The sequence below is a fragment of the Mercenaria mercenaria genome, chromosome 10 (assembly GCF_021730395.1).
Source record: "Mercenaria mercenaria strain notata chromosome 10, MADL_Memer_1, whole genome shotgun sequence".
Lineage (NCBI taxonomy): Eukaryota > Metazoa > Mollusca > Bivalvia > Venerida > Veneridae > Mercenaria > Mercenaria mercenaria.
In genome coordinates, this window is record NC_069370.1 from 14,638,927 (window position 1) to 14,651,452 (window position 12,526).

The 12,526-nt window shown below is 38.0% G+C and overlaps 1 protein-coding gene across 1 annotated transcript; it reads left to right on the forward strand.

Moving 5' to 3' along the window:
- Positions 1 to 8,405, forward strand: LOC123560059 (uncharacterized). The gene is made up of 5 exons (XM_045352309.2): positions 1 to 461; positions 2,913 to 3,082; positions 3,674 to 3,843; positions 3,998 to 4,191; positions 8,132 to 8,405. Exons 1-5 carry the CDS (start codon positions 353 to 355, stop codon positions 8,269 to 8,271), a joined length of 783 nt encoding a protein of 260 aa, XP_045208244.2. The 5' UTR covers positions 1 to 352; the 3' UTR covers positions 8,272 to 8,405.
- The last annotated feature ends 4,121 nt before the right edge of the window (positions 8,406 to 12,526 follow it).

Genomic DNA, 12,526 nt, shown 5'->3' on the forward strand with positions numbered 1-12,526 from the left:
TCGAACTCGTGTTCCGGCGTGCGAAATAAATTAATCAGTAGATGTGAACATGTCAACGAAGTATATAGAGTGAAGAAAAAAATAAATAAACACTATAGGAATAAATTACTCCGATAATAAATCTTTTGTTACCGTCCATATTTCCTGACGAGTCGTGGTGACGTTAACGACGGAATTTATAAAAGTCAAAAAGTTAGCTTTCTTTTCAAACTCATTTTTGTTTTGGTACTTTCATCATCGTCGTTCATTTGTGCGTTTCTTTTTTGTGCCCGTGGGATGCCTTACATAGAATAAGTTTACAATATTACTCGACGTTTTTATACAGTTTAGATTCAATTGTCATTATATTAAAATGTCTGTAATATTAACGGCACTATTTTTTGTTTGCGTTGTATTGCATGTGAGCAATGCTGGGATTTTAATGACTGGTCAAGCAGGGGGTCTACCTGTAGGAAATGACGGTAAGAATTTTATCACACGTGTTAGAATAATATTTTATTTTAGCATACTATATATCCGTTTAATTAAGCCTTTTAAATGTAACAAGTGGCTAATTCTACTATCTATTGTCAGGTAAATACTAGTTACGAATAATGTACATTGGATTGGAATTACATGTATATAAATTGTTTCGTTCAGGATTTAGTACTATAACTTAGCGTCAAAAGCTTTGTGACATTTTATTCAATTACAGTACTTCAGTATTTTTTTCTATAAAATTCTTTAAATCTTTAAACTGATCTTAGAATTCAAGTCTACAAAAAAAGACATGGGCTACAAAAAGAAATAAAATGTCTCATTCATTTTTGAAAAAAAAAAGCAAGAACAAAAAAAAAACAAAAAAAAAACACACAAAAAAAAACCAAAAAAACTAACAGGTATGAACAAGCATATATATCCAAACGTTTTGCAGCATTTTATTCAGTATATAACATGTTGACAGGTTTACTTCAAATTAACTTTATGGTCTTTATATGCTATGACAGAGAGCTCTGCTCCCTCAACAATATAAAAGAAAAATAAACTAAACAGATTGGTTAAAAAATCTGGCATCGTTGAATTATATAATATGCAGTTACACTTTGGGAATAGGGGGCTATCCCACACAGTAAGCAAAGTGTTCAAAAATTGTTTGTGGTCACAGCATTTTATTCTCATAAGTATCTTACAGTAGTCAGAAGTTCTGACTACGAAACTTATCAATCTTTTCAAAAATATAGATAATTTCTAAATACAACAAAGAAGATATGAATCTTTACAGAAATTAGCGAACTAAATTTTATAAAAGCGTTGTATGTCGACTTAATTGGTGTTATCATATATACTATAAAAAATCCAGATCTGGTGTAGGGTTTCTCTCTGTAAACATTTAAATCAAGGGCTTCCATGCGGAGTTGTTAAGGTCGCTGACATCGAATTACTTGTCCCTCGCCGCTGAGGGTTTGAAACATTGGTTGCTATGTAGAACTTGTCCCTCACCGCTGAGGGTTTGATTGCTTGCGATATAGAACTTGCTGAGGGTTTGAAACATTGGTTGCTATGTAGAACTTGTCCCTCACCGCTGAGGGTTTGATTCCGATATAGAACCCACCGCTGAGGGTTTGAAACATTGCTTGCGATGTAGAACTTGTCCCTCGCCCGCTGAGGCTGAGGGTTTGAAACATTGCTTGCTATGTAGAACTTGTCCCTCACCGCTGAGGGTTTGAAACATTGCTTGCTATGTAGAACTTGTCCCCCACCGCTGAGGGTTTGAAACGTTGCTTGCTATGTAGAACTTGTCCCTCACCGCTGAGGGTTTGAAACGTTGCTTGCTATGTAGAACTTGTCCCTCACCGCTGAGGGTTTGAAACATTGCTTGCTATGTAGAAACCGCTGAGGGTTTAAATCATTGCTTGCTATGTAGAACTTGTCCCTCACCGCTGAGGGTTTGAAACATTGCTTGTCCCTCACCGCTGAGGGTTTGAAACATTGCTTGCTATGTAGAACTTGTCCCTCACCGCTGAGGGTTTGAAACATTGCTTGCTATGTAGAACTTGTCCCTCACCGCTGAGGGTTTGAAACATTGCTTGCTATGTAGAACTTGTCCCTCACCGCTGAGGGTTTGAAACGTTGCTTGCTATGTAGAACTTGTCCCTCACCGCTGAGGGTTTGAAACGTTGCTTGCGATGTAGAACTTGTCCCTCACCGCTGAGGGTTTGAAACATTTCTTGCTATGTAGAATTCATTTATTAGAGGAAGCTAATCATCGTGTCTGTGGATTTACATTGATACCCGCCCTCGCTTGAAACAATGTTCAGAGGGGTACATAAGGCCTTCCCCTACCATCAAAACATCAAAAGCTAGATGAAACATTACCATATGACCTGAAATATGTCGGTGTGGCTCTAAACCAGTTAAAAAATAAAAAAAAAATAAATAAAAAAAAAACAACATACTGTTTAACGATTTTAAACTTAACGTCTTGAAAATTTGCAATTTGAAGTGGATTTGATATACATTGTGTCAAAGCAAATACCGTTACGACATTTACGAACACTTAAAAAGATGAAACTGAAAACATCTTTATGCCGTCAAAAAAAACCTTGTTGTAGGCCTTCTTGTCATTAAAGATGGAAATGAATTTAAGGAACAAAATGCACAATAATAACAATAAATAATTCATTGCACAAAAAAGCTTCGATATAATTATGTAAGGTTTAAAAGATATAAGCTCTAAAACAACATTTAAAAACTTTATTATGTATTTATAAAATAAGCAAAAAATAATCAAATACATGTTTTTGCGCTCCGTGTAAAAGTATGGAATTTAGTCTTACATGTATTTGAAATTTCATGCAATGCAAAAAGAAATTGAAATGAGAATGTTAACTAGTTTGTTAAAGTGTACTCATTTGGAACTCCCTCATTTGCAGCTTATAACGAGGACGATTGGGAATCAGTGTACAGAATTTATCATGGTGACGACTGGGACTCCCATGACGACTACCTCAGTCAGGAACGAACCGCTCGGTACGGCGACAACGACGATTCACAGTTCCGTAGCTGGAAGTTGGACCAGTGGCACCATAGTAAAATACAGAAGGTAAGTTGCTGAAATCTAAGCTCTACGCGGCGAAGAAAAGAGTTCCTAGTTATGTAGATTGTTGTTAGAACTACATTGTATTGCAAGAACTACAATACTAAAGTACTAGTAAACAATCGGGACAGCGACGAGCTGTAGCTGGAAACGGACCGGCGACAAAAAGGATAAGAGGATAAGCGGTTTGACTCCCGGCTAGAAAGACTAAAAAAAGCATGAGCAGTTAACAGCAAAGTTAGTGTTTTTTCATAATGTTGTTTGTTCGCCAGGAATGGATCGCACGGCATGGCAAGGGCGATTTTTTTTTCGTAGCTAGAAGTTACACCACTGGTATCGTGGGGAAATTCAGAAACTATGGATAGGTCCCGTGGCTGTATGATAAAGTTCTCGAGTCACAGCTAAGAGTTACGTTAGTGACATCATAGTATCATTGTGGTTTCGTAGTAATTAAGGTGTCTCGAATCTATGAGTCCGCTCAAGTTATCTTTTGAAATAAATAACAAGAAAAAACATATCTAAAACAAAATTTACCGTGGTTAAATTATTGATCTATATTTCATGCATTATTTAGTTCTGACTGATTCACAATTACAGGTTCGATTAGAGCTGTACGATGATGGAGATGAGGTAGCAGAGTTTGAATTTGTAGGTGTAATGCAAAATATGACGAGTTTCTTCAATCCCAGAAACCTTCGCAAGACGACTTACATTGATATACCAGTGGACGGCAGTCCGTTCACGGGGGACGATTTCAGTTTTGACGGGTGAGATCACAGTTTCAGTATGTAGTAATTCTCTAGTGAAGTCTATATTTATTTAGACGAATAGTTTAAATACAAATGTATTTATAATGTGGCTTACATAAAATTTGCCTTGGAAATCCAGTATACGAAAACTCGCGTATAATCTTTTTTTCAGAGATGATGATGCCCGTCACTGGACGGTAAGTTATCGGCATCGAGGGGACTGCCGTAACGATGAAGGTTGGATACAGGTTATAGACAAGCCCAAACCTGGCCGTGACCGATGCGTCTGTGGGTACGAGAACGTAGATAAATTCCCGACAATAATGTACGCCAAGGGGAACACGAAAACGAAATGGAATAATCCACGTAAGTTCAAATAAGAATAGTATAATTTGCACATAAATAAAACTTACACATCATAAAGAATGTGCATTAAATAAATATTTCATTCCGATCATTTTCTTAAAAGCAAAGAAGGTATCTAATCATAAGCAGACCTATTTCAGTCCCCTACGCATTTTAATAGTTTTTTTTTTACAAGAGGCGCTCACACCATAATAGTGTAAAATTGTTTGACCTAGTGGCCCAGTTTTTGACACCACATGACCAAGTTTCAAAGTAGTCCGAGTTTTCAAGGATATAAATATTCTGACCAACTTTCATGAAGATTGGAGCAAATATTTTGCCTCTAAAATGTAAAGAAGAACTTTTTGATTTGGCCAACTGACCAAACTTGACCTAATCTTCAAATCATCCGAGATTCCATGGAGACAAATATCCTGATGAATTTTCATTAAGTTTGGACCAAAAATGTTGCCTCCTGATTGTAAACAAGCATTTTCTTTTAATTGACCTAGTGATCTTTTTTTTTTAACCTACATGACCCAGATTAGAACTCGTCCAAGATTTTATGAAAACAATCATTCTGACAGAGTTTCGTGAAGATTGGTGCAAATAAGTGGCCTCTAAAGTGTAAAAAAAGCTTTTTCCTTTGATTTGACCTAGTGCACGTTTAGTGACTTTGACCCCTCTACAGTTAATCACTATGCTTTCCTATTTGATGGTGCATGACTAACAAAGTGTAAGACTTTAGATGCCTTTCTCCTAAATCCTACCCACAACGGACGGAAGGAGCTGATTTTTTGTCTTGCAGCTTTCTTAGTCGTGCCCTTAAAAGTTAGGGTCTTGGTGCTATGACTTCAGACAAGTTGTTGAGTACATTGGTGTAATTATACCTTAGATTACTTTAATTTTATGTTTTACTTAATCTGGTATTTTTTCGCTAATGTCAGAGCTTCTCAGCGGGCATTTTATTCACATTGTGTTGTGAAACTATTGAAAATAAGGTAAGTGTGAGGTTGGCATGCCCTAAACGCGTTTAAACCCCCAGTTTCCTTTATATAGGTTACTGATCGTTCGAAGGCGGTGCCCTTATTTTCAACGGGTTTTCTGTCTGTCTTGTAATTTCTGTTGCGTATCTTGTCTTGCTTGTTGTAAGCGTTCCCCCCCCCCCTCTTCCTTGCCCCCCCCTCCCCCCCAGGTCGCCCCCTCCTTTCCTCTTGCGTTTGCGCTCCTCCGTTTTTTGGCGTCCCCTCCCCCTTTACTATGAGTTGGTTTTTGTGCCCCTTTAATTCTGGCTGCTGGGGTCCTGGGGCGTTGCACGATTGTTTTTTCCTGCTTGTAGGTGTGCGTTTGTGTGCTTAATTGTGTATCTAAAGCGGTGCCCTGCAGTGTTCTTGTATCTGACTTGTCTGTTTTTCTATGTTAGTAAATTGGGTGTTTATCTTTGGTACATGAATGTCTGCTTTATTGTGGTTTACGTTGTACTGTAACTGTGATTAAGGAACGTGGCATTCTCTTTGTATTTTCATCCTTGTTCTACTTTCCCCTTCAACCTGCTCCCCCACCCCCTTACCACTTCCTCCCCCACTATCTATATTTGGCATATGTACTTGTTAGATTTTTGAAGCAACCAGTCTGTAATATTTTCCCGTTACAGCTTCTTTTTATTGTGGGCCTACTTTGCAAATGCGTTGCTCTGAGGCTGTGTTTTTAGTGCTCCGTGCTTCCGAGAAATCTACCCTTACCTATTATCTTTTCTAGTGACGTACCTTTTGACTCTACGCGACCCAGATTCGAAAATACCCTAGACTTCATCATAATAAACATTCTGACCATGTTTTATGAAGATTGAATAAAAAATGTGGCCCTAAAGTGTAAACAAGCTTTTTCTTTGATTTGACCTGGTGACCTAGTTTTTGACCCTACCTGACCCAGATAAAAAGGCATCCGAAAAGTTATGGAGACAAACATTCTGACCAAGTTTCATGCACATCAGATGAAAAATCTAGCCCCCATTAAATACACAAGGTTTTTTCTTTGATTTGACCAGGTGACGAATTTTTGACCCCAGATGACCCATATTCCAAACTGACCTAGATTTCATAAAGAAGATCATTCTGAACACATTTCATGAATATATAGTGAAAAAATGCAGCCTCTCTTGCATACACATAGTTTTTCTTTGATTTGACTGGGTGATCTATTTTTTGACCCCAGATGACCCATTTTCGAAAATGAGCTAGACTTCACCAAGACAAACATTCTGACTAATTCTCACGAGTTTCAAACTTAAAATGTAGTCTCTACAGTGTAAACAAGATTTTCCTTTGATCTGGCCTAGTAACCTAGTATATGACCCCCATAACCAACATTCTGACCAAGTTTTATGAAGATATGGTCACAGATGTGGCCTTTAGAGTGTTAACAAGCTTTTCCTTCGATTTGACCAGGTGACCTAGTTTTTGACCCCCAAATAACCAAGATTCAAACTTGACCTAGAGGTCATCAAGATAAACATTCTAACCAATTCTCAAGAGTTTCAAACTGGGACTCTAGAGTGTTAACAAGATTTTCCTTTAATCTGGCCTACTGACCTAGTTTTTGAATCCACATGACCCAGTTTTGAACTTGACCTAGAGATCATTATGACAAACATCATGAACATGTTTCATAAAGAACAACTGTGGCCTCTAGAGCGTTAACAAGGCAAATGTTGACAGCCAATGACCGGTCACAATAGCTCACCTTGAGCATTTCATGCTTAGGTGAGCTAAAAAAGATTAGTAAAATTTCAGACAATGGCGGATCTCTTGGGCAGCAGTTTTAAAGTTTGTGACTTCACTGCCATCCGTTTAGATAAAAAGATCAGTGTAATGTGTTGGGGCCAAACAAACACATTTATTCTTTTGTGATATTCGACGCTTGACCTTTGTTAAATGAGGCGTAAAAACAACTCGACATTTTCATAACTGAACATCTTGTTTGATTTATTCATCACTTAACAACCATTACAGATTTTCAATATTCTTACCGACAATTATCCGAATAAAATTCACAAAAAATATTTCATTGGAGGTAGTTACATGAATAACAACACAAGCTCCTCGCACATGACACAGACGTCAAGGTCACAAACTGAGCACCTCAAAACAAGATGGTCATTGACACAAAATGCTCACCTGTGTATAAGTCTTCCAGTGTGTTTTAATGACATAATTATACAAGTACAGAGTTAGATTTTTCTGTGTCAGCCTACATTATATACATGTCACACACATTTTTGAACCTAGGGCAATAATTTGAACAATCAGGGTAGACAACTCTTGATATCACACGCCAAATATTAAGGCTCTAGCTATTATTGATTCACAGAAAAGATTTTCAAAGTTCCTTATATAAAAGCTTAAAGTAGGTACATGTCACACACGGGAGTGTGGCCATTTTGGACCTTATTGTAATAAGGAGCCAAACCCTTATTTCACATGCCAAATATCAAATCTCTAATGAAAAGATTTTTAAAAGTCTGATAGCTGAATACCTATTTTTAAACAAAAAGATCCATATGTTCAATGAACCGGAACCTTTCGAACAACTTTGAAAGATCATTTATGTTTAGTTTCATCAAAATCTATTCAGTGGTTTTGGGGGAGATATCTTTTGAACACAATAGTTGACGACGGGCGGATGAACTTGAAGTACAGACGACAGACACAGCATGATCACAATATCACAAGAGCACTTTTTGCTCAGGCAAGCTAAAAATGGACAACGCATTTTTACTTTTCTTCAGATTGTATCTATAAAATTTGATTTGCATAAAAAACTGAAAAACAGAATTTAATGTGTGTACATGAATGCTTTTCAATTAACATGCGTAACTTTTGTTTCGGACAATGCATATTTCAAACTAACACACAAGAAATTGATGCAAAAACCTATAACAACAGCTCTTATGTCATTCCAGTTACAGTTGGCTATGCGGACATGATGCAGATTTCTGTGAGTGACGTGCCATACCCAGTGCAAATGCCTCAGAATCGCCAGCCACAGCAGACACAGTTCCAGACAGTATTTCGTATTAATCCTTTTGAGATGAAGAAATAGGACAGTACGTGACGGGGAGTGTTTGCAAACAATGCATCTGGAAAGCAATTCTTGACCAAAACACGAAGAACGGAAAGTGATTGACATGTACAGCATGCATTAAGGCTTTGTAAATATTAAATCTTAACACAGTTTTCCTGTTGTGGTTGTTTTTTAAAGTGCATTTGCAATCACTGACATATCATGTGGTAACTAGAAAATGCTTTTGTAAACAAGAGCACCGCCTTGCGGGTGCTGACGCTCATCTGATTTTTTTTGTGTAATAGAAATATTGTCCTACCCATGATTTTCTAAGTCTAAAAAGGGCCATCATTCTCGCAAAAAGCAGGATAGAGTTATGATTCTTGATGTACAGTGTCCACTTATGATGGTGAAAAACTGTTGCAAGTTTTAAAGCAATAGCTTTGATAGTTTATGAGAAAAGTTGACTTAAACATAATACTCAACCAAGAAAATGATTTTCTAAGTCCAAAAGGGGCAATAATTATTGCAAAAAGCAGGATGGAGTTATGTTGCTTGCTGTACAGGGTCAGCTTATGATGGTGAACAAGTGTTGCAAGTTTCAAAGCAATAGCTTTGATAGTTTAAGAGAAAAAGTTGACCTAAACATAAAACTTAACCAAGAAATCTGATATTTTCTAAGTCCAAAAGGGGCCATAAATCTTGCAAAAAAGCAGGACGGAGTTATGTTTCTTGCTATACAGGGTCAACTTATGATGGTGAACAAGTGTTGCAAGTTTTAAAGCAATAGCTTTGATAGTTTAGGATAAAAGCTGACCTAAACATAAACTTAACCAAGAAAACTGATTTTCTAAGTCCAAAAGGGGCAATAAATCTTGCAAAAAGCAAGATGGAGTTATGTTTCTTGATGTACAGGGTCTGCTTATGATGGTGAACAAGTATTCCAAGTTTCAAAACAATAGCTTTGATAGTTTAGGAGAAAAGTTGACCTAAACATAAAACTTAACCAAGAAATCTGATATTTTCTAAGTACAAAAGGGGCCATTAATCTTGCAAAAAGCAAGATGGAGTTATGTTTCTTGCTATACAGGGTCAGCTTATGATGGTGAACAAGTATTCCAAGTTTCAAAGCAATAGCTTTGATAGTTTAGGAGAAAAGCTGACCTAAACATAAAACTTAACCAGGCAATGCCAACGCAGACGCTGACGCCGACAACCGCTCAAGTGATGACAATAACTCATCATTTTTTTTCAAAAAATCAGATGAGCTAAAAAGCGCATGTCTCCCCCAATGCAAAGTCCTATAGGCAAGAAGTCAATTGGAGTCAGGAGCGAAAGTCGAAGAGACACTGATGGTTGGCTGCAATAGGGATCACCGACTTGGCATGTCCAGTCATCCCGCTAAATTTCAACACTCTTAGCCTAGTGGTTCTCAAGTCACTGTTCAGGCTCCTGTGACCTTGACCTTTGATCAAGTGACCTCAAAATAAATAGGGGTCATCTACTCTGCATGTCCAATCATCCTATTAAGTTTCAACATTGTAGGGCAAGTGGTTCTCAAGTTATTTCCAAAAAATGATTTTACATGAACAGGCCACTGTGACCTTGACCTTTAATAGACTGACCCCAAAATCAGTAGGGGTCATCTACTCTGCATGTTCAATCATCCTATGAAGTTCCAACATTCTGGGTCAAGTGGTTCTCAAGTTATTGATCAGAACTGGTTATCAATGTTCAGGCCTCTGTGACCTTGACCTTTAACGGAGTGACCCCAAAAACAATAGGGGTCATTTACTCTGCATGAACAATCATCCTATGGAGTTTCAACATTCTGGTTCGACAGGTTCTCAAGTTATTGATTGGAAATGGTTTTCCATGTTCAGGCCCCTATGGCCTTGACCTTTAACAGAGTGACCCTCACCCTAAAATCGTTAGGGGTCATCTACTCTGCATGACCAATCATCCTATGAAGTTTCAACATTCTGGGTCAAGTGGTTCTCAAGTTACTGACCGGAAATGGTTTTCAATGTTCAGGCCCCTGTGACCTTGACCTTTCACAGAGTGACCCCAAAATCGTTAGGGGTCATCTACTCTGCATGACCAATCATCCTATTAAGTTTCAATATTCTGGGTCAAGTGGTTCTCAAGTTACTGACCGGAAATGGTTTTCAATCTTCAGGCCCCTGTGACCTTGACCTTTAATGGAGTGACCCCAAAATCGATAGGGGTCATCTACTTTGCATGCACAATCATCCTATGAAGTTTCAACATTCTGGGTCAAGTGGTTCTCTAGTTATTGATCGGAAATGGTTTTCCATGTTCAGGCCCCTGTGACCTTGACCTTTGATGGAGTGACCCCAAAATCAATAGGGGTCATCTACTCTTCATGACCAATCATCCTATGAAGTTTCAACATTCTGGGTCAAGTGGTTCTCTAGTTATTGATCGGAAATGGTTTTCAATGTTCAGGCCCCCGTGACCTTGACCTTTGACAGAGTGACCCCAAAATCAATAGGGGTCATCTACTCTTCATGACCAATCATCCTATGAAGTTTCAACATTCTGGGTCAAGTGGTTCTCTAGTTATTGATCGGAAATGGTTTTCAATGTTCAGGCCCCTGTGACCTTGACCTTTGATGGAGTGACCCCAAAAACCATAGGGGTTGTCTACTCCAGCAGCCCTACAACCCTATGAAGTTTGAAGGTTCTAGGTCAAATGGTTCTCCAGTTATTGCTCGGAAATGAAGTGTGACGTACGTACGTACGGACGGACAGGGCAAAAACAATATGTCTCCCTGGGAGACATAATGAATTATCTCCCAATACAAAGAGCTCACTGGTTACAAAAATGGACTAGATCTCCGCAATTATCAATAAGATCCTCAAAGAGTGATAAGACTTGTTATTGCAGTAAGCCTCCTTTTTTAGACAAAACTTATCGTATCTTCAAACAATTTGTTTAAGTCAATAATAAATGACTGAAACTGTGTATTATTTTGACTGTCTATATAAACTTAATTCATATCCTGCTTAATTTCTATAATGAACTTGTCAATCTTTCAATTTGGACAGTACCATTAACTGTTAAATGAGGAGCATGCCAAAAAGTTCCTGACTGAATGGCAAAAAGCATAGATCATTATCAGACTGCATGGATATACAGGCTGATCATGATCTGCACTGGCTGCAAAGGCAGAATCAATCTGTCCAGCATGATAAGGGTTAAAAACAAGAGGACCATGATGGTCCTGAATCGCTCACCTCTTCCCACATGATCAAGTTTTGAGTATGACGTCGTTTTTTCTATTATTTGACATAGTGACCTAGTTTTTGAGCTCATGTGACCCAGTTTTGAACTTGACCTAGATATTATCAAGATAAAAATTCTGACCAATTTTCATGAAGATCCATTGAAAAATATGGTCTCTAGAGAGGTCACAAGGTTTTTCTATTATTTGACCTATTGACCTAGTTTTTTAAGGCACGTGACCCAGTTTCAAACTTGACCTAGATATCATCAAGGTGAACATTCTGGCCAATTTTCATGAAGATCCATTCAAGGGTATGGCCTCTAGAGAGGTCAAAAGGTTTTTCTATTTCAAGACCTAATGACCTAGTTCTTGATCGCAGTTGACCCAGTTTCAAACTTGACCTAGAAATCATCAAGATAAACATTCAGACCAACTTTCATACAGATCCCATGAAAAAAATGGTCTCTAGAGAGGTCACAACGTTTTTTCATTATTTGACCTACTGACCTACTTTTTGATGGCACGTGACCCACTTTCGAACTTGACCTAGATATCATCAAGATGAACATTCTGACCAATTTTTATGGAGATCCATTCACAAGTATGGCCTCTAGAGAGGTCACAAGGTTTTTCTATTTTTAGACCTACTGACCTAGTTTTTGACTGCACATGGCCCTGTTTGGAACTTGACCTAGATATCATCAAGATGAACATTCAGACCAACTTTCATGAAGATCCATTGAAAAATATGGCCTTTAGAGAGGTCACTAGGATTTTCTATTATTTGACCTACTGACCTAGTTTTTGATGGCATGTGACCCACTTTCGTACTTGACCTAGATATCATCAAGATGAACATTCAGACCAACTTTCATACAGATCCCATGGAAAAAATGGCCTCTAGAGAGGTCACAAGGTTTTTCTATTATTTGACCTACTGACCTAGTTTTTGACGGCACGTGACCCACTTTCGAACTTGACTCAGATATCATCAAGGTGAACATTCTGACCAATTTTCATGAAGATTTCATGAAATATATGGC